Below are 22,638 nucleotides of genomic sequence, written 5' to 3'. Positions count from 1 at the left end.
CCTTTGACCAGCTGATGGCAGAAGAGTCGCATCATAACTCTCATTACTCCATTATCTGACTCCAGCGCTTGTTTACAATGAGGATGATTTGATTCTCTGAAGGCTGCCGGCCTAATGAATGAGATGAAGAATACTAATGAAATACACTGTATTCCACCAGCAAATTGATGCTCAGTTATGTGTCACAGGCACATTGTGCTCATTCAGTCAGCCTGTGCTTAATTGAAGGGCGCTTGACCTTTAATATTAATCATATTATTCTGCTGAGGCCCAGTTTCTACATGCAGACGTGGAATAAAGGACCGCATTAAAAGTAATGGCCTATGAGAGGTGAAGAAAGGCTGTGTGTTAATCTGAAAAACATCACTGAGCAAATGTTGCTTAGTTGTGCAACATTTATTTGTTTAAAAACTAATAACTATGACTAATAAATCTACATTTTTAAAATGTTGGCTTGCAGAATGATTTTTCTAATGCAAGTCAGTCACAGACTTGGTTGGCAAAAGGAGGATATGACTGTTTTTTTTCACAGATTATTTTTAGAACCAATCAGAAGCCATATTTAAACTTTCCCGTTCAGAATGTTGTTTCCCAATAAAAAAGTCTCAGCAGTCTATGATGTCGTTTTTCATAACTTGAATTTCGTTCATTTCAAAAGTGACAAAGTTGACCCTGAAACTTGATAAATCTAATTTTTCATTGTAGAGTTTCAGCTCCTTTTTTCCCCTCAAAAACAAATACAAGTTCATTTATCAACTTAAAAGTTAAACATTTGAGTGAAATTGTTCTTTGGAACTTATTCCAAGACAAAACTTATGGCACAAGAGCAAAATATTTTGAATTTAGGTAAAGTTAAATATACAAACAAGAACTTGTAAAAGAATGAGGGTGCAATGAGTATGATGTACTGGGAGTTAGTTATGTACAGTGCATTCCTGTGTTAAGCATTTAGACCTTAATTCCAGAACAAAAGCTGTAAAAAATAAGTTGTACAATAATGATAAAAACAAGGAAAATGTGTTTTGACATTGAATATTATGCTTTTTTAAAATAAACATACAGTGAAATAAATGCGTATTTTTAATTTAAATAGGTTAAAGAGTAAATAATGAAATAAATAAATATATGTAAATATTAATAATTCCTAATATAATCCCTAATGTACCTGTCATACAAGACATGAAATAAAACATTTTTTTAAGTAATAAAAAATAAAAATTAATGAATTAATCATACGAAAATTTTTTAAAAATGAAAGCTTTTTTATTTATCAGTAATAAATCAGGCGTTTAGTTATTGTGTCACTTTTGGAACCCCAAACAGGTTCAATTAGGTGTTATAGGTGTGGTTCTTTGCTGCGCCCCCTGCCGGTGATGACCGGCGCTACCTCTTCTCTCCCTCCTTCCTCCGTGGAGTCACGTGACACCAGCGGCAAGAAGCTGCAAACGGCTCTGAGACTGGGGCTGCGCGAGCCTCATCATCATCATCATCATCACCACCACCACCCACAACAGCCGCAACCGCATCGTAGAGAGCCGACCGAGCAACCGGGGTCTTTACCGATTCGAGGAGCCGGGCGCCATGGCGGGCCCCCGTTAAAACGAGCCCCAGATTTATCTTCTTTGTTCTCGCAGTCTTTACGCGCCTCTGCCGAGGAGGGGCCGCCAGGAGAAGCTCTCCCGTTCCGAGCGGAGGAGGAGGTAGGAGGACATAGAGCAGCAGCGGCGGAGGTAACAGTCGAACCGGGAGGTGCTTTTCTACGGTACGAGACGAATGGCGGACCGTTAGGCGTCGCCGATTACCGCTGGAGACCGAGCTCGGCTGGCGGAGCTGGAGCTGGAGCTGTCAGAGGGTAAGAAATTAATTAAAAAAACACGAGGGGAGCGAGGGAGAAAAGCCTCCCCCTCTCTCCCCCTCCTCTCTTCCTCTTTTCCCTCGTTATCACGTTATCTCTCACCTCACGGTCCACACCGGGAGCCTACCTACTACCGGAATCTAACCTTCATTCCTGCGGCCCTTCCTCCTCCTCCTCCTCCTCCTCCTCTTCGTCCCCTCCCGCTCCTCCCATCCAGATGTTTGTCAGTCAGGGGACCGGCCAGGATATCTCTGTGTGGCCGGGGGAGGATGAGGGCTGAGCGGGAGCAGGCTGCGGGATTCGCCCGCTGCTCTTTGTCTCAGCTGCGGAGGAAAAACACACACTCACGCACACACACACACACACACACCCGACACGGCCTGCTCGCCCGTTTTGGGTCCGAAAATCGAGCAGTTGTTTGACCTTGAGATGTTGACACAATCAGCCGATCCTACCTGTGTGTTGTGTGCGTGTGTGTGTGTGTGTGTGTGTGTGTGTGTGTTTAATAATAGCATTGCGATGCAACGCTGCGTGACAGCGCAGCACAGAAGGGGGCAGCTTGGCTTTTGATGCCCGTGATCTCAGACTCCTGCCTGCCTCTCTGTGTGTTTTTGGGCCTGAGGATGAGGAGGATGCTTGGGAATATTCTTCACCCCTTCCTTCCCACCACCACCACCACCATCTTTCTTTTTACACACACACACACACACACACACACACACACACACACACACACACACACACACACACACACACCCTCTCTATGGACCGTTGAATCTCAATCACAACATCCCACCCAGTTGTTATTTCAATGCATCTCAGATGGAGCATCTCTGCCTTATATAACTTGGATGGCATATTTTATTCATACAGGCCCGACAAGGTCTACATTGCAAAGGGAGAAATCCTGGATGCATGCTGGATGTGAGCCACCCTTTTGCCAAAAATGTCCGTTTATTTATTTACTGCCAGTGCGCAGGTGTGTGCATGTTTGTGTGTGAGAAAGCCTCATTGTGTAGCTGCAGCTCCTCGCATTATGCTGCCAAAATCAGACGTGGTGCAGGTGAAGGTGATGTTGACTGTAGTGTATGTGTTGCTGAGAATGCTCTCTGTAGATGATGAAGACTCTGAGGTTGTTTCTGAGTGTAAATTCTGGGGCGAGTGCTGAATAATTAGTCCAGACGAGCAGAAATCTGCGGCTTTAATCAGAAAACATCAGCACTTTGCCTTTGAAATCCCCCGAAAGCAGTCGAAACCTCGACGCATCAGACTGTCCCGTTTCTTTCTGATCAGCCCCATCATTCATAAAAGGTTTATTTTCTCTGTGCAGTGACACACACACACACACACACACACACACACACACACACACACACACACACACACACACACACACACACACACACACACATGCTGAGGTTAAAGTGTGGCAGCTGCAGGCCGACTGGAGCTCCTAATCCAGCCGAGAGTGTTTATCAGAGCAGAACCAGCTGCTGGCAGATGTTATTAATGATGGAAACGGCGGGAGGACGAGGAAACGTCATGGCCCAGCGTCAGCCAGCATGAAAACATTCAGGTGTGTGTGTGTGTGTGTGAGGGATAGGTGGGGTTAGTGGTGGATCACAGCAGGATGAAGGATGACAGGCCTCCTGATTGTGTGATGGACATGTCAGTGTGTGGGTCTTTCACACGTACTGATCCAAACACAGGGCGAGGACAGTGTGTGTGCGCTGGATTACTTAGGGAGCGTGTTCCTGTGGTCATTACAGAAACAGGAGCACAGCAGATGAGGCTGTTCAGATGGGATGGCATCTCTTCAAAGAGGCTTTAAAAAAACTCAGTTGTTAGCATCAGCTAATAAAACACTGGTTGGTTTGGCAGTCTCAGGATCTCGTCTCCTATCTGCTTGTTAAGTGCTTTGAAAGGATAAAAGGTGGAAGGAGCCACAGTGACGTCACCCACTGGTTTTGGACTTTGCATTTTGTTGTGGGTGCAACTCGGAGACACTTTCCTGCGAATTAATGCTGACAAAATACTAGAATTTCACTGATCAAGCACAAACTTCTGGGCATGCACCATTAAAAATGTGTAGCACAGGAGCTGAGGCCCAGCAGACAGCAGTCACCTCCAGCTGCCTGCTTCCCTGAGTCTGGCATCCAGATGGATGAGTTATAAAAACATGCACCCTCCTCAAAGGAAACTTCATAATCCACAGAGACCAAAACGTATCTGTTTCTATTAGAAAGTTGGACATTTTAACATGAGGGTCTGTGGGGATTGACTCGTTTTTGGAGCCAGCCTCAAGTGGCCACCAGAGGAACTGCAGTTTTTGATCCTTCATGTTCAGATGTGGACATTTGACTAAGACCCTGTTCCTGGGTCTGAGCGTTAGAGGAGGCTGCAGTGCTTTGTCTCTCTTGTTTTCAGCCGACTCCAGATTGTAATCAGCACTGTTCATGTGTAACATGTCTTTATGCTAAAGCTTTCACTCTTTGACCCGCTAAGATGTGTATCAAGTTAAATTTGAGGAGCATTTATTGGACACTGTCAAAAACTGCCTGAGTAAAGACATTTGAAACCATTAATCTCATTGTTCAATAATGTCTCCAGTGATGGATTATGAACATTGGAAACCAAGGAAAAAGACTTTAAACAGAGTTCTGGTGTTTTTCTACAGCAGTCAGCTTCAGCTCAGATGCTGCATGTCTCCTGTATCGTAGGTGCACTTACTCAGCTGCAGAAACCTTTGTGGTGGCAGATGGCTGCATAACATTTAGGACACAAGCCCTGCGACAGATCGGTGACCTGTCCAGGAACTTCCTGTCCCCCTCCACCCAGGTGTAGTCAGCTAATCATGCATGAGAAACTGAGGAATAATTATGATTGACAAGTGATTATCTGTCTCTTTGAATGACCAGGTCAGGCTGGTTGTCTCAGGCACAAGATGTTTGAAGGTCACTGATATATGGAGTGGATATAAAACATAGGATCAAGGCTTTTCCACAGTGAGTAGCCCAGACCATGCAGCAATATATTAATAACAAGGTTGACCTGCCATATGATGGAGTGTGTCTCAGAGACCCTCAACAGGAGCTTTTACTGAGTGCAGTGTATATGTTTGTGTAATGGTGTCGCAGCTAATCATGTGGTCCTGTGGGTTTGCAGCTCAGTGTGGAGTGGATGAGAATTAGCACCTCAAAATCTGAGGCCACAGTCAGAAAGGGTGGAGTGTCCACACCGGGTTGGTGTTGCCCATTTATGTTCACCGCTCAGCAGGAAGTGACATATCAGCTGGTGTATGCTGTGCTTTGGTGTCATTTCGGTCGGTTGTGCACCGCTCAGATTTCGTAACCTCGCGTGGGTGCTGCTGCAGTGAGGTTTAAAGCTGGAGTTTATGATCGTGTTCGGTTTTTAAAACCATTTATTGATATATCAGTGCAGAAGCTCAGAGGCTGACAGAGGATACAGAGGGAGATGTTGGTGCAGTTGAAAGGATGAGACTAAGGATAAAATACAGAAATTTCTTTGGTTCCAGTCTTGACTTCGCCTCTTATATCAGCGCTCATGTGGAGGTTTTGTCTGAGTGGTGACACCTATCATTGAGGACCTCGCACCCTCAGCTCTGTATAAATGCTATAGAGCTGTGGCGGCATCACTGTTTGCACATTAAGCGACCAGCATGTTGAGCGTACATGAGCCCTCGAGTTGAGGAGTTGAAGTAGCTTCCTGTCTTGTTGGAGGAGATGACTTCTGTTTTGGCTGGTGCACCCACGGCTCAGATAAGTGGATGTAGTAAACGGATGGGTGGATAATGATGTGGTGAAAAAGGGATTAATTAGTTTGCCTAAAAAACCCTGAAAGTATCGATCACTTCCTTTATTGATCACTTCCTCAGGAGCTGCGAATTCTCATGTTTGAGAGGCCTGACTTAAAGAACATCGTTACATATTTGTTACATAAAAGTTAAACTGTGAATTAATCATCGTTTTACTGAATAATCACTTCACCACCTGCACAATCACTTCATTAACAGCACTTTAGGGGACCTTACTTTCTAACACACACACACACACACACACACACACACACACACACACACACACACACACACACACACACACACACACACACCCAGAGTTGCAGTGGTGGCTACTCATATTAAACATGGCCAAAGTTTCAAAGGCTCTGCATGATGTCATAGAGTGCATCGTCCCCAGTATGGTCATCTCAGCCACAGAAGCCCCACCCAGCTTCTGTTTACAAGGGGCAGCCAATCAGGAGACAGCTGTCTTAAAGAGAGCGGAGCTAAAACAGCTCGTTTCAGACTGAAGATGAGCTGCGGGGCTGTGCCAAGGCCCAGTATAAGATAGTTAAGTGTCACTTTGAATTGTGAATCATGCAAACTACTCTAATGAAGTGTGGCACAGGTCCCCTTCAAGAAGCTGAAACATGCCACAGATGATAGTCTGATTCCTGGCAGAGAGGCAAAACAGGTATTCTGCCTCCTAATAAATAGTGTTTGAGGACACCGTGCCTCAGTTATTGAAATGTGCAGTAATGAAAGTCAGGCTACAATTTCCTGCCGTCCTTAGTGAGTAGGGCTGTGGGATGAAACTTCATTCTTTCTCTTTGAGGAGACGACGCGGCGCTCCACCTGTTTATTAGATAAACGCAGCAATCAGCTGAGCTCTGGTAGATAAGCCTCTCTCTCGCTCCCTTGCTTGCTGTCGCCTAAATCGCATCATCTCGGCTGTATTGCTGTGACCTCTAGGCATTACGGCGCCATTCTCAGGCATTTAGCGTACGTGCTGATGCAGAGTGACTTGCAGATGGGACGCACCGAGCTGTCGATGGATGATAGGCGAGTCAGAGGATGGGCGCTTTAACTGCAGAGCTCTCAGAGTCCAGCACAGAGAGATCCTGCAGTCCTGAACAGTTAAAGACTTGCAGGATGAAGCTGTGGATGCGTCTGCTGTGTTTAAGGAGCTCTGGAGCTCATGCTGTGAGCTGTGGGCCCAGTCTCAGGTGTTAAACGTGAAACGCTCTGACCAGGAGAAACAAAGAGATTTCAAATGAGGGGATGTCCGCACGCTCGTTCATATTTAATCACCAAAGAGCTGCTCAGGTGTGAAACCAGCAGCGCATTTTCCTCCTCTTGCTAAATATTTCACATCATATCAAAGCTTTTTTTTTTTTTTTGTATTGAATATTTATCAGGAGCTGGTGAGGGCTCTTCTGGTGTTTCACCTCTAAATTCTCGCAGATTTTGGGGGTTTGGAAACTGCAATATTGCAGTTTTTTCTTTATTTTTCTCATTAACAGTGCAGCCCTAGACTCTGTGTGCATCAATACAACAACAACATGCATCTGTGGCCTGGAGCAGTACATCTCAGGTCAGTGTAGCCTTGTTTTTGTGTCTGCAGTGCCTCACACGCATCGTTCCTAGGGATGTCGATGAATAATTAATGAGTATTTACACTATTACGGGTGATTAAGTTGATGAGGCTTGATGAATGAAGCTGCGGAGCTTCAGTTAGTGTAGCCGGAGTTCTTCTTATTGTAATCTGTAGATTTTTATAAAGTTCCACCCAGAGCCCATCGTCTGTCACAGAACTGACACATACATACTGACACGCTCACATTCACACCTACGTGCAGCTTTGAATCACCAGCTAACCGAATGTGCACGTGTTTGGACTGTGAGAGGAAGCCGGAGTACACAGAGAGAACCCACGCAGGAACATAGAGAACATGCAGACGCCACACAGGAAGGCTAAACCTGAGACAGTGAGGCTGCAGCGCCACCACACTACCCAGTAATATTTATTTATAGTTGATGTTTTAAATTCAAAAGATTATGAAGCTGATACAGAGTACTGATCCTATACCAGTGTTAAATTACATCTTTACTCTTCACTGTGAGGAAGAGCCTGAGAATCTCATTTTTATGTTTAAATACAAAAAAAGAGGCTCGACTTAAAAGTTACTTTCCTTTGTTTAAAAAAAGACAAATACATTTACTGCATGAAATCATAAATGACAACAGGCCCCCCAAAAAAGGGGAAAACAAAAATGTATTGCTGTTATTCATCAAATGTATTTGCATTAGTCTCATTTCACTGGATTGTACTGACGCCTGCGATCCAACATCTCAAAATAATGATTAAAAAATCCACTTTTTTTTTTTCTTAATCGTTTACTGAAATCCTCTCCCATTAATTTCACACAGATTAGGGTGGCAGAACCTGGCAGAGCTTTGCTGCCAGCATGCTCAAAGCAGATGTGTCATTCATAGTGGAAGTCCAATAACACGGAAATCAGTGAAAACGGACTCGTATTCGAGCAGCTAAACTCAGGAAATGCCCGTGCAGGTACCTGTGTTACAACATTACTGACCAAGATACATTTGTTTTACCTAAAAATAGAACAAACCATAAAAGATCAACTGGTGTCCCAAATTCTAGTTAAAATATTTTAACAAAAAAAAAATGCTGATTATTGATTCAGTTTGAGCTGAATTCCTCAGCTCTGCTTTTAGGTGGAGAACAGAAGGTTTGGAGGAAAGTGAGTGGAAATGTAGGAGGAAATGTGTATTTTGAGAATATCTGACTGCCCCCTGACAGCCAGGGGCAGATATTCATGGGTTTCAAATGCAGCTGTTTTTACCTGATTAACATGAAGTGAAACTCTGGTTTGTCTTGGTATAAAAAGGCTTTCAGAGTCTTAAATCTCACTTATCATAAGCTGTAGGAACCCTGCACCTTTTTAAAGGTTGATTTTGTTATATTTGTGCATATCCAAAATCCTGTTGGCATCCAAATCTTTGGTAATATGTAAAAGTAGGTGAACAGTAAGTGAACGTCGAAGTTCCTCAGGTGGGAAATGTAGTCAAGTTTAGCTGCAGCTCAGCTCACACCCTTCTGCACATCCAGTTCTTAAATCTCTTATTAATTGTGCTTTAAGTTGCTTCAGTCAGTCTAAATTTGCATCTGCCCCTGTAAGCTGCTTTGCAACCCACCCCCACTCCAGGTCTTCCTTTCTAGCTGTGTCAATGTTGACTGCTCGGTTCTGTATTGGGGATATAAACCAGGGCAGTCTTCTTTTGACTGCTATGGTTCTGAGTGAACTGGTAATTCTGGGGCCACTCTTGAAACATTTCTACCTGACCTTGAACAGCAGCTGGTGTAGCATGAAGAGTGTTTTCTGTCACAAGAAGCCAGCAGCCTGGTAGGACAGGGCAGACTGACTTTCTGACATGCACGACGACCAGGATGGGATTAATATAATTCCATGTATGATAGCATGAAGCCTGCTTCAGTTGTGCATATTGATTATTGATGGATGGAGGAGAACCTGATGCTACGCTTCTTTTTGTTTGTCTGGTGAAGTAGTCTAAGCAAAGGTAATGTGTTATTCATAACTATTCTGATAGAGGAAATGTCTTTTATCAGCATTGGATGATTATATTTGGTGAAACCTTTATCTGAATGGCTTTGAGAGCATTTAGATGAACCATGATTCACATGTAGGTGTTGCTTCAGTGCTTGATGTGTGGGAGGACGTCATTTTCAATGCGACAGCCACCAGTCACTCACAACCAACCAAGGTTTGATTAGCACTTAGCATAAGCCAAATTAGCTGCTTGTTGCTAACTTTGTTCATACAACGGGCTAGTTACCACAGCCACCTGCTCTCTCATATTTTCATAATGCAGTTAAATGATTGGTTGGCAGACACACTGGAAGCATTTGAATAAGACAGATTTGATCAGCTGACACCTGGGCTGCAGCTAGAAAAGTTTAACTTCTCAAACAGCATGAGCAACGTGCAGCAATGGCCCACAGTCAGGCAAAAAGATGGAAGTTCCTCTGTGGTCTGAGTGCTTTAAAACCTGCATTCTGATGCTTGTGGTTGCAAAGTGATCTCAGTAACACTTTCCCGATGACTTTACGTGAGCCCATAAAGTGACTGCTAGTTAAGTTAGAAAGGATGATTACAGAAGGTAGGCTCATTGGCTGACTTGTCAATCACAAGTCCTTAACCAATGAGCATACAGCTTAGGTTTCAAAGCACCAAGATGAGATGGCAACAATTCTTAGAGTGAACTAATCCCTCTGCATTAAATCAACACCACGGGCATGTCATAGCAGATCCTTCTGAAAACCTACGCGGAAACTAGAACAACTGCTGTGATTGGCCAGTCGCATTTCCTGCTACTTCTTCTGTCATCATTTTTTAAATCAACTTGAAAGAGAATAAATCAAGTCAAAGAGAGAAACTCAGCTGCTGGCGTGTGTTTTGGTAATTAAACTGCACAGCAGTGTTGGCCATTCGGAAGTCTAAATTAAGCTTTAGCTTGAGGCTTCGTAACAGGACTTCACAAACCAATCGGTGGCTGCGTCCATCCTTTATACATCACTCCATTCAAAGTGAATGAGAGGCCAGAGCGTTGAAGCCTGAAACACATCCATGTGAATCCTGTAACTCACCTTTACTCCAGACCTCCAAACAAATTAGCAGCAAACAGCTTTAATATGTTGTGACTACACGATGGTTTCACAGTGTTGTTTAGGAGTCCCGATCATCAGCACAATCCTGACATTGATTTTCAGTCATTCTGAGCGCTTTTGATCTGAGTCGTCTTCATTGAGCAGTCAAATTGCACAACACGCCCACAGAACTGAAGCCCACAGTCTAGTTGTGCTTGCTGTGAGACTCAGCGGGCATGTGATGGAGACAGACGTCATTTCAAACAGACTGCATGACAAATGACTGACAGCCCCTCTATTCTGATAACACTCCAACGCACCGCTCAGCGAGCTGTCACTGGTCCTCTTCCCATTTTTAACCGGAAACCACGTGGCTTTTGTTCTCTGGACTTGTTCTCTCATCCAGTGCTGAAACGTGTCAGCAGGAAAGACTATTGTATAGTGTAGTTTTGTCCTTTTTGTAACCGAGTTATTCATGCTTTAACTTCTGGTTGTCTGTTATGTTTGTGCAGTTTGTTCTCTTTAAGAATAAAGTTACATCATCATCTTAATCACTCATCAAAACTCCCAAACTGGGATGATTTTAAGCTGCTGTAAATCTCAGGGGTAGTACTGCAGTATCACTTAATTTGACCATGTGTTTTTAGGTTGAGTTTGGAGAGTCAGAGCAGCTCTGTGTGCAGCACAAACTAGTTGACAAATGTGTGCGTTTGCACAGAGTAATATTCCACTATTATTCCAAGCTTTGAAAAAGCAGGAAACAAAAGATTTTATTGAGTTAGATTAAAAACTTGCTGTGTGAAGATCCTAATTTAACATTTAGGCCTTCAGAGGCTGCAAGTTCTCACATTTAAGAGGCATCTTGGCTTGACTGATAAGGTAAATAATTAACCAACTTTTAATTGAGCAATCATTTCCAGCTTTGTTCAGTCAGTATATTAAAAAACTCATTCTTTATTTTCTGTCACGTATACTGCTGTCTGTATGGTGTCTTAAAGGGGACTCCTCTAAAATGGTCATGTCAGGCACAGAAGCCACGCTCATCTGTTGTTCAAACCTTCTGTTTGCAAGGGCCATCCAATCAGAAGACAGCTGGCCTAAAGGGACATGAGCTAAAGCAGTTTGTGTCAATCATTTTTGTGTTGCCTCTCCCCAAAGAAGTTTTTATTTTTCTCAAACAGATAATCATATTTGATATTTTGGTTCCTCGCAGACTCGTTGGCTTTTACATGGACTGATCCTGCTAAATGTTGCTTCACCCTCAGAGGCCCATTCATGGGCAGGAAGAATGCGCGTTTGTGTGTCTGTTTCTGCCTTAATTTGACAGTTTAACCTTTTAATTAGGTCAGAGTGAGGAGCCGCAGAAACAGAGAGAGAGGTGTCACTACAGCTCAAACACTGAATGAATTCAGTGTTGAACTGCAAATTGAGTCTAATTTTGAACACTTCGTGTCATTTATTGAGTGAGGAGGCCGAACATTTACTCAATTAAGCCTCTCGAAGAAAAGAGGAGCTTGCAGAGTTTTTCTCAACGCGATTCCTTGTTTATAAAGCGCCAAATATAATGAAAAGTTTGCAGCACAGTAATGCCATCAAACTGTTTATTATGCAGACTGCAGAGGCTCTGATCTGTATCCAGGCTGATAAACACGCTTTCTTGTTAATTTATGTTGTTTTTGTCAATTATTCCCAGAATGAACTGTTGTATTGATGTGATTTATGGATACATATCTTCACTGCGTCAACATTTTTCAGTTTTTTATCACACTAATGAGCCAAATTCAGCACGACTCTGAAACGTTTCCACAGGAAGTTTTTGAGTTTTTTTGCAGGAAATGAAGGAAAGAGCTTGAAGTGGGAGCCTCTGCATTTTAACCAACACTATGATCTTTTTCTAAACCTGAGCCACTAGGTTTAATTCCTAAACCTAACCTGAGTCAGAGTTTTAATACCTAAATTTAACCAACTTGTCTTTCTGTGTCCTAAAACTAACCAAAGAAGGTTAAATATGCCTACATTTTACTGAGTTGCTTTTTTAAGTATAACCAAGTTGTTATTAATGTCCTTCTGACAGTGCAAACTACACCAAGCTAGCTCACTCTCTGGGCAGTGTTTACTTTTAAATAGTTTTGTAGATTATATAAATTTTATTTTGTTTTCTTTGTTTATTTAATAGTACTTTTTGAAGTTTGTAGTGCAGTAAAAATGAGATATGGTATGACAGATGTTTACTCTGATTACACAAACATGATTTAGGAGCAGGTGATGATAACAGGCACTGATGTGCAAATAACTGGACACGAATATCTTGAGCTTATTATATAATGTTAGACTAACCATGCAGCTCATTCTCTTTATCTGGACACACATTAAAACACATTTGGGGTCAACTTGAAAGAAAGGCTGATGTGAAATGTAAAAGTGAGGTCAAAGGTCAAATGATATTTGTATGCAAACTATAACGTGATATTCAGAATCCCCATATATCATTCCCTATATGCCTTTATGATGTCAATGCACACAATGGCAGGAAGAGACATAGTGTTAAATAACATTATTATCACTTTGACCTTCAGTTCAATCTGTTGACCTTGAAGGAGAGGTCAGAGGTCGAATGTGACATGATATTTAAAATCTTTATGTCGTACTTTCTATATGTTGACAGTACACACCACCCTTGTAGAATAGTTTCGAAGTTTTAAGACTTTTTTGTCAATCTTTGATCAATAAATCATTAAGTTCACCTTGGTGACCTTGGAGGATGTAAGCTAATATCTAATGGACTGTTACTGTTTAAGGACAGAATGACATGCACGCAAATGGTTCCAAAAACACAACCTCCTCGGTGGAGGGAATCAGTTTCATATCAGTTTATTGATAAACGTAACCAAATAGTTCATGTGTGTTCTAAAGTGAATCCAGCAGCTTTAATGCCTAAACATTAACTGATTTTGAACCCAGGTGGGTCTTGATTCAACCTTTCACAGCTTTGAGTGCCTGTGATAGTGAAGGATGTCGCTGATTGACATGTGACCGGGTGATACGTGTGTTAGAGAGGTTTCAGGGCAACCAGAGCCTGGAACACTAACAACTAGCCACGACACCAGCGGCAATGCAATGAGTGTGTGGACCCCCCCGAAATCTAACCAAGTTGCTTTTAATGCCTGAACTAAACTTGTTTGTTGGTTTTCAGTGATATGTATTTTAAATGAAATGAAATAGGTACAGTGTGAGTCATACACTCTGGCGTTTCAAAATGACTCAGTCCACATCAACCAAGTTAGGGTTAAGGGTTATGCTGCCAATACAGGTTAACCCCTAACCCCTAACCTGTCCAGCCTTCAAATATGGAGTGTTTCACTCTTTAAAAGTGGAAAATATTAACTTCTTGTACATGGACACAATTCAGTGTGAATGAGACCACACAGATCCAAACCCAGACACAAAAATAAGCAAATCAATACACAAATGCATAAATAAGTGACTGTTTGATGATCAGTCCTAAAAATTCAGAAAACTCAGGTTTAAAATAACTGACTTATTGCAGCCGAATACTGTCTGGATTATTGGCTGTGCGCTAATTACCCCCCACAGATATGTTACACAGAAACTGGGGAGGGACAAGTAAATGCATCTTAATAGAAGAGATGCATTATTAATAAATGCATCTCTTCTATTAATAGATTAGCCTTCTGTCAGAAAATCGGCCTCCTGTGTGTAAAGATTTGTAGCCTTTATGTTTCATATCCTGAGTTTCTTTGGACTCTGGGAAACTGATGGACGTGTGTCACTGCCCCCCCGACATTGTACTGTATTTCCACTGGTGGCATCTTAACCCACTGCTCCGCCATTGTGCCCTGGTTTTCTGTTTCTCTGCCATTGTGGACGTGACACTTGGCTGCTGCTACAACTGTGTGTATATTTAGATATATACCATATAAATGCGTGTGCGTGTGGGTATGTGTGTGTGTCTGTGTGTGTGTGTCACCCCTGGCTCTGCTGTGGACACACACATAGTAAAGCCAGAGGACGCCCCGCCATCCACACGGGTCCCTGCATGTGAGTGTGACAGCCCAAGGTCCCCAAAGCATGACGCATGCTTCAGCCTCCATTTATGTGTGTGCGTTTGTGTGTGTGCGTGTGTGCCTGCTGGAGGTAGATTTGGTTACCATGGTGGCTTTGTGGGTGGACTGGCTGTTTATGATTATGCGATAAGAAAGAGAGAGATCAAGTGAAAGCTGGATGTTCAGGAAAAGGACAGCAGAGGAGAGTCCTGCCAATAAAGAGACACACACTGTGTTATGCATGTCTGGGCTCTGCTTTGCATCTAGAACTGTGCAGCAGCCAATTTACAGCAGAAAACATGCTACATGCTCGTATTTAAGTTTTTGTGATTTTTGCATCTCTAACAATTCTTAATTTGAGAGACGCAAAGATGCATTTCCTTCAGAGTCAGACTTCACACATGTTAGCACGAGACAGACGCTGCAGATTGTCAGTCTGAATGACCTAAATGAAACCATTTTGGTTCATAATGAAGAAATATTAAGTTCATTTAGAAAATTTGGGTTGTTCCAAGTGTCAGAAAGTTGGATTTTTCCAGGATAGCCTCATTGGCTAATGACTTCTCAATCACAAGTTGTTAGCCAATGAGCATCCATCCACCAGATTTAAAACACCAATCTGGGGGACAAAAACACAAGCTCGAGGCTTCTGCACCATCATTAACTAATGGGTAACATCATGATGGCCACATCCACACTGTGCTTAACAAACTATTTTGAAGACTCATATTTAGTTTTTTTCTTAGTTTTGTTTTTTAGAGCTGGAAGTGGTCATATTTAGACCAGAGAATGATATCAGATAACACTAATCAGCTCATGTGGTCAGAGAGCTCCATTCATAAACTGTATGGATGCAAAGCCAGCTAATTAATAGCAGTCTAATAAAACATTACAATTTCACCCACACACTTAGCAGGTGGGTTGTACTTCACAGTAAGGCATAATCCATTAAAAAAAATGCTCCAAATAGCATCCACAGCACAAACACGGTCAAGAGGTTCCGTTTAGTGAGTCCAGTTAGTGGAGGTAAAGCCCAGCTAAGAGCTAGCATGACCTCTTTGTTAACTCAGAAATTCCCAGGACACAGGAATGGACCCTTCCACACTGGCGCCCTGTTATACGGTACTTAAAATCAACCATATCACACCAGGTATTCACTGCACCATACCGCTAGTCGTACACAAATATCCTTCACCTGATTGGCCCATTTATCCTTCCATTTACCTTTGTTTATCTGATTCAGGGTCACGGTCGGAGTCGCACCTATCCCAGATGTGAGTGAGAGGGAGGGCACACCCCGGATAGGTCGCAAGTAGTCGTTTACATAAACATAGAAAGACAACATTCAGGTTCAGATCCATGCCCGGGGCCAAGTCAGAATCACAGTCAACCTAACACGTGTGTCTTTGGATTGTGGGAGGAGGGTCTGAGATTCAGACCCAGGACCTTCTTACTGTGAGGCAGTCAGTGCTAACCTCTACATCACCATGCTTGGTCTAAAACAAACACAGTCAGCCACCATGTTTTTTTGGAGCCAAAGTTGCCCTTTGGATGGTAACATGATTACTTCTGCTGTATATTTGTTCATTTTTACATGGGAGTCTGTGGGGGCTTAGTTGAATTTGAAGCCAGCCTCATGTGGGCATTAGAGGAACTGCAGTTTTTGGCCTATTTTTTTTAAGTCACTGACATTGCTGCTTAAGCTCAACACAAGACAAAGCAAAGAGACAACACATCATAATTTATTAATCCCAGCGTATTTGGCAGTCAGTGCTATTTAATAATGTATTATTGAACTCACAAATAGAACACCAGTTCGCCCAAAATCTTTAAATGTGCATTTTTGCTTATTTTTTGACCTCTGTGATGAAGGTCAACAAAAAAAAACATAACAGAAGCAACACAAGCAGACCCGATGCTCTTTAGGGAATCGTAACCACTGCTGCTCATTGTTAGGACTGCATTAATTGGGAATAGTGGCAGTTTTTTTAGATTGGTCTAATTATTACATATTGTTGCAGCTTCGGGTGATTTCTTTTTAGGTAAAGTTGGTTGGAAAACATCCAAGAACAGGAACTGTCCTTCAAGATACAGGAAACAGGAACAGTGTCTTCTCTGCAGACATCACAGGTTTATGGGGAACTTGATACAGCAAGTTTTCAGGGCTTTTTTGGGGGGATTTTTTTTGGTTGAACCGTTCCACTCCATGTTCTCAGCGGGCATTAAAACTCCAATCTGCAGTCGGCCGCTATCGATCCTCTCTCAGCTGTGTGCCATTAAAACAGGCGAGCGGCGAGGAGGGGGGAGGAGAGGGAGCGGCGAGGAGGAGGAGGAAAGTAATTAGGCTGCCAATACAGGCTGCTGCGACACACACACACCTCACACACTCAAACATATGCACTCACCCTGGCAGGTATCATTAGCCCACTTCTCACATCTGACGCTCCAAATCCAAGATGGCCGTCTCAGGCCTTCTCCAGGAGAACCGTTGCTAGGCAACTCCCTCCCTGCTCTGCTGCACTGCAAGTGGAAGATGGCGTCTCCCCACGGACCGTGTGTGTGTGTGAGTGTGTGTGAATTAGAGAGAAGACGAACCAGGAATGTTGTTACGCTGCAGTCGTGCTGAGAAAACACCTCAGTAACACACACACTCACACACGCACGCACACACACACACACACTATTGAGTGGAGCTGATGAGCAGATTGGACCCAGATGTTTGGTCCACTGTCCGTGGTCAGAGTGTAAAATCCACACTCTGTTCTTTCTATGTTTTAAGTCCATTCATCTGTCCATCTGCCCATCTATCTGCCACATTTCTTTCAAGCACCTCCATCTCACAGTACCACAGCACTGCAGCAGTTCTTTGTTTTCCACTGTTTGTGTGTTAATTAGACAATTAATTGGTTTTAATTTCAATTAAGATTTCTAGCACTGAACAGTGTGCAAGAGAGGCAAAAAGAGAGTGTGGGCAGGATGGAGTGGGTGGAGATGAATGTCAGAGGTGATGTGTGGCAGACGGAGAGCAGCAAGAGTGAAAGAAAAGGTTTACAAACTGGTACTGAGAGCTGCTATAATGGATGGATGCTTTGGAGACAGTGGCACTGACAAAAAGACAGGAGGCTGAGTTGAAGATGTTCTGATTTTCACAGGGAGTGACCAGAGTGGAAGATTAGAAATGTGTGTATTAAGTCGAGGTCGAGACAAAGTTGAAGAGGCAAGGCTGAAATGGTTTGGTCATGTGCAGAGGAGGGATAATGGAAGTATTGGACAAAGGATGTGGAATCTTGAGCTGCCAGGAATGAGGAAAAGAGGAAGACCACAGAGGAGGTTCATGGATGTAGTGAAGGAGGACATGGTGTGACAGACAGACGAGGAAAGAAGAAGAATTTCATTTACAGTTTCTGGCTACAGAATAAACAGTCCTGTCGCCAGATCTCAGTCTTAAGGGGGGCTTATGAAATCCAACAGGGGGGCACCACTATTATTAGCTTGATTAGTGATCTGGCTTGGGTGGGCGGGCCAGGGCGGGCCCAAGCGTATCAGTGGGCGGGCACGGCCCCCTAGGGCCCGCCCATAGCGACGGGTCTGAGAATAAAACAGTGACTTTTTGGATTTATTTTGCACTCCTCCTAAAAAGCCCAAAGTTAAGCCAAGATGAAGGAAAGAGAACCTTTGGTCACTAAGAAGGTGATACCATCCTGTGGAACATTTCAGGTAGTTTCAGGGTTCTAGTTTTAATTTTGTTTCATTTAACTAAAATGTTTGAGTTAACTATCAAAGATCATAGTCATTCAAGACAGATGTTATGTAGCTCAGGATCCATGGACAATATAAAGCATGGCACCTCATTGGGTTTAACTCCTAATTTTGAAGCCTTGAGATTATGAGTCTGCTCTCACCTTGTTTGATTTCATAGTCAGATTTGACCATATTTAGAGTAGAGATGTTCTTGGTGACTTATTTACTGTTTTTTTAAACGAGCGAGAAAAAAATCAGACCAGTTGACTGATCTAAAAGGCAGAAAAAAAAATTAAAACATTAAAAATTAAGCACAGTATAATAGATGAGGTTAAACATTGCCCATACAAATATTGTATGTATATTTAAGAGCTATATGGAACTGTTAGTCCTTGATAATCAAATCCTTCACTGAGATGCATGACACTTGTACTTAATGTTGCGGGCATGATGTCAGCATAGGCCTTAGTCACACAGTCTCAGAGACTGGTCAGTGACCCTCTGGCCACCACCAGTGGCTATGGAAAAATGTGTATTTGCTGACTAACTGGATAGTGATTGCTGGAGGTTGCGGCAGTGATTAGTCGCTTTTTGGTTGCAGAAAGGTATATGATACTCCACAGAAAACCTCCTTGCAATGGCTTTGGTTGCATGCGATTGCTGCAGTCATAGTTTGCATGGAAGATGCCAATGTGTCTGCAAACAGTTGCCAACTACTCACCACCAAAACAGTGTAAAGCATGATTCAAACTAGAAATGGAGACCCTTTCCTTTCAAAGTAAAAGTTGTGCCGGGTGATGGTTAGTGCTTGCTGAAAAGTTGGTGTCTTTTGTGCAACCTAATCTGCTTGTGACTAAAGCAATCACAAGGCTGCTCTTGGTGTAGCACCCTTCTTGCAACCAAGTTCACCTAGCAACAGCCTGCAACCTCCAGCAACCACTTGTCAACCGGTTGAGAAATAAACCTTTTCTGTCTAGCAACTGTAGCTTGCCAGCGGATTTTCAATTGGTCTTTAGAGCTGTGTTACTGAGGCCTTAGTTTGAAGAGTGTCGCTAGCGTTAGCAGTGCTAGCACCAACAGCAGTGCCTCTCTGCTCTTGCAGGCTAGAAACTTCTTGGATGGCCTGTATCTTACTGCAACCTGTATTATTTGTCAGATAATTCCATTAAAAATAGCACCAAAACCACAAATTTCAAAATAAAAGACTCTATGCAGACTAAATGCTCTGCTTCTGAAAAGCTGCTAGTGTGATCAGGAAGTCACAGGAAGGATGATACAAAAATGCATGTGTTCCCAGACACCCCAGTGAAGTCCACACCATGGGAATATATTTCTGATACTTTAAGGGGGGAGAAGTGTGACAATCTAGAGGCACTTATGTGATGAGACAGGAATATAATTTACTCATAGATATTAAAGGCCATTTTCACTGCAGTAATCAATATTTCTGGCTTATAAGAGAGGGTCTGACCGTATCAATACTGGACATGGAAACAATGTCCCCTCTGGCAGGTTGCCTCGAAACCATGTTTCAGTTTTTGCTGTCAGTCCGTGAACATTTTTTTTGCCAGGTCACACTGTCGCTGTCATGATGTTGTTTTTTAAGAAAAATGAATAAAGCTGTGGGAAATGAATTAGCAGGCAGAGCGTGCTCAGTGGACCTGATTTGTGGTCCTCCAGAGACGTCCCTGGAAATATATTGTTCAGGCAGCTCATCATAATAAGTTTCTCTCTAGGAAGTGATTCTTATGGAAACTGGATTCACTGCACTTCCACTTTGCAGGGCGATCTGTATAAATGTTTGTTTGTAGGCATAACTTGTTTGTATTCATAGATGCACAAGCGCATCTGTGCCCTGAAGTCATGCACTCCAGCAAAAAAAAAATCTGTGTGCAAACAGCTGAGCTCATCTTTGGGTAAATTGAGTGGTAGAGTCTCCACTCAGGTGTGATAAATCCACTTTTTACAGAAACAGCAGCTTGAAATAAAGCAGAACACTGCAGATAAATCTAGTGAAGCAAGATTTATGAATAAAAACGAGCTTCCTCTGTCCTGGCAGCGCTGTGATTTTCACTTTTTACAGCAGAAATGTGTTGAATTTTTTTAGCTCCGATAGCTCTGACAGCATAGATGTGTTTGCACTCAGATAAACAGGAAGCCTGGTGATATACTGCATTTTTCAAGCTGTCAAAAAGCCCAACAAAAAGCCCAAAAATCAGCAGTGATTTATCGTCTGTGTACCCAAAACCAGACAGCTCCATTGTTGGTCCAAAAACACATCAGTGAGCCACAGCGGTGCACAGGGGGACATTTCCTTTCACTCCCATAAACACACTGCAGCTCATTTTCACTGTTTGGACCCTCCTGGTGCTGCAAATGCACTGTCCCCCCCAAATGTTTGTGAAACCTTTGCCTGAAAAAAGCCAGGATTTTTCACAGATGTCTTAGTATGTTTGAAGCATAGCTTTTGTTGTGTTATTCGATATCGGGTTCTTTACTGTCCTGATGTTCCTCCAGTCAGGATTTCTTGTTTTGGACCCTGTTCTGAGTTTATTATTTCTCAGGTGGGTTTCGGTTCCCTCAGTATTTTTTCATTTAGTTCATCCCTCAGTCTCCTCTCTGCTGGTGCCTCTGCTTGTTCCCCTCATGTTATTGTGAAGCCTTGTTGGGTTGTTTGTGTTTTTGTCTTTGGGTTATTGTGTTCCTTTTCATCCATGTCGATTTATCTTTTGTGCGTCCTGTGGTTTTGCTGCCCTGTTTGTTCTTCGTGCACCTCAAGCTCTGGAGGCTGTTTCATTTAGATTTTTTTGTGTGCTGTTTCATACTTGTATAAGCCTCAATAAAGGCTCACATTGTGCTGGATTACCTGCCTCCAGTCTCCTGCATTTGGGTCCATAGTATGACAGTGATGTTGTTTAACTTAAAATGTGCTTTTTCAGAGGAGTTTTTTGGACTGTAAATATGAACTTAAATGAAAAACAAGTGAGGGCTGTGCAGTGGGGCGTTAGGTGCAGACTACGGGTTTTTTTTGACCATGAAACAACAGTCCCTGCTGCCTTGCCTCCACCGTGGGAAGGCTGAGGGTGCAGACATCAGCAGCCCACTGGACTGCATGCAAAGTGTAAAAATTGCTGAAAAAGAGGACAGTTTTAGTCCTTCTGTATTTCTACTGAGAAACAATTAAGACCTATAAAGAGGACGTGTTTTTTGAGTCACGATTGAAGCATTTCTTTGGTAATGACAGCTGTTTGACAGAAAGTGGAAAAACTTTGTTCACACATTGTTGAAGTCACACTTTTTTTTTCTTATGCCATCAAAGGCTGTTCATCAGTAGGAATACTTGTTACAAAGAGCGTATGCTTCTGTACTCTTAAAGAAGGGAAGCTTTTATTTTCTTATTATTGGGAATGATTTTAGTGTAGGGCTGCAACAATTAGTTGACATTGTCGACAATAATTGACAATAAAAATAGTTGATGATTAATTTAATTGTTGATAATAGTCATTTTTTATTACTGATGATTTTTTTCTAACGGAGTGAGACGTCTTCCTGTCCGTCTATCTCTGGCGAGCTTCACACATGCATTCAGTGGCACGTTTAGTCATGGGGGCTACTGGTGAAACTGTGCCAACTTTGTTTTACAGGGAAGAAAAAGTACTATAGATTATTTTTATGGTTGGAAAAATGGACTGTTAAATTTATATCAGCAGCAAACCTGATTAAAATTTTTGAATGAAGTGTCCATCTTCCGTGTGTTATTACCACATTTTAAATAACCTTATGCTAAATGTAAAAGCTGATAGCTAAATAAGTGCCATTTCATAATTATATGATTCATAATCCGATTAGTCGACTAATCGTTTCAATAGTCGATGACTAATCGACTATCAAAATAGTCATTAGTTGCAGCCCTATTTTCGTGCTGCGGCCCACTGGAGAGCAGATGGGACTGAATGTGGCCGAATGTTGTTGAACCCAGGCTCAGGGAACCCAGGGAGGGGCTAAAGGCCACCGCTGTAAAGAAAAAGGATGCTGATGTGAGCTTAGCAGCAAAATAAACTCACTACTGTAATTATCACATGCCAATTACTTTTATAATTGCTGCAAGACAAAACTATACTATAAATTAAACTATAACAAAACTTCAAACTACTCTCAGTCAGTTTTTTCTACTTTTGGCTCTGTGTGATGTCATAGAGAGGAGATATCCTTGTAAGGTCATCTCAGACACACAGCTACCTGCTGTATAAGCCATCTGTTTGTCAGGAGCAGCCAATCAGAAGAAAGGTGATCTTCAATGGGAGGAGCTAAAATCACTTGTTTCAGACAAAAGATAAACTGAGGGGCTGCATCGAAGATAAATAAAGACTATTTGAAATTATGAATCATGCAAAGCTAAGAATAGTATGTGGCGCTGGAGATGAGGGTGGGTGCTCTTTAATGAAAGAGCTAAAATCTTTTATATAGAGACAGGCAGCCAACAACATTT

The 22,638-nt window shown here is 42.5% G+C and overlaps 2 protein-coding genes across 2 annotated transcripts in view; both read left to right on the top strand.

The window, feature by feature from the left end:
- Positions 1 to 2,135, top strand: part of LOC115799930 (disco-interacting protein 2 homolog C-like) — an 11,714-nt gene extending 9,579 nt beyond the window's left edge. The window contains exons 12-14 of the mRNA XM_030757216.1: positions 1,635 to 1,700; positions 1,789 to 1,852; positions 1,978 to 2,135. Coding sequence (XP_030613076.1) covers positions 1,635 to 1,700; positions 1,789 to 1,852; positions 1,978 to 2,135 — 288 coding nt within the window. The remainder of the gene's footprint in view (positions 1 to 1,634; positions 1,701 to 1,788; positions 1,853 to 1,977) is intronic.
- Positions 1,834 to 22,638, top strand: part of LOC115799370 (disco-interacting protein 2 homolog C-like) — a 71,775-nt gene continuing 50,970 nt past the window's right edge. Inside the window, exon 1 of the mRNA XM_030756493.1 lies at positions 1,834 to 1,852. The gene's annotated coding sequence lies outside the window, so the exon portion shown is untranslated. The remainder of the gene's footprint in view (positions 1,853 to 22,638) is intronic.

This window comes from Archocentrus centrarchus, chromosome 20 (genome assembly GCF_007364275.1).
Source record: "Archocentrus centrarchus isolate MPI-CPG fArcCen1 chromosome 20, fArcCen1, whole genome shotgun sequence".
Taxonomy (NCBI): Eukaryota; Metazoa; Chordata; class Actinopteri; order Cichliformes; family Cichlidae; genus Archocentrus; species Archocentrus centrarchus.
Note: the sequence above shows the minus strand (reverse complement) of the source record. Positions and strands in the feature narration are given on the sequence as shown.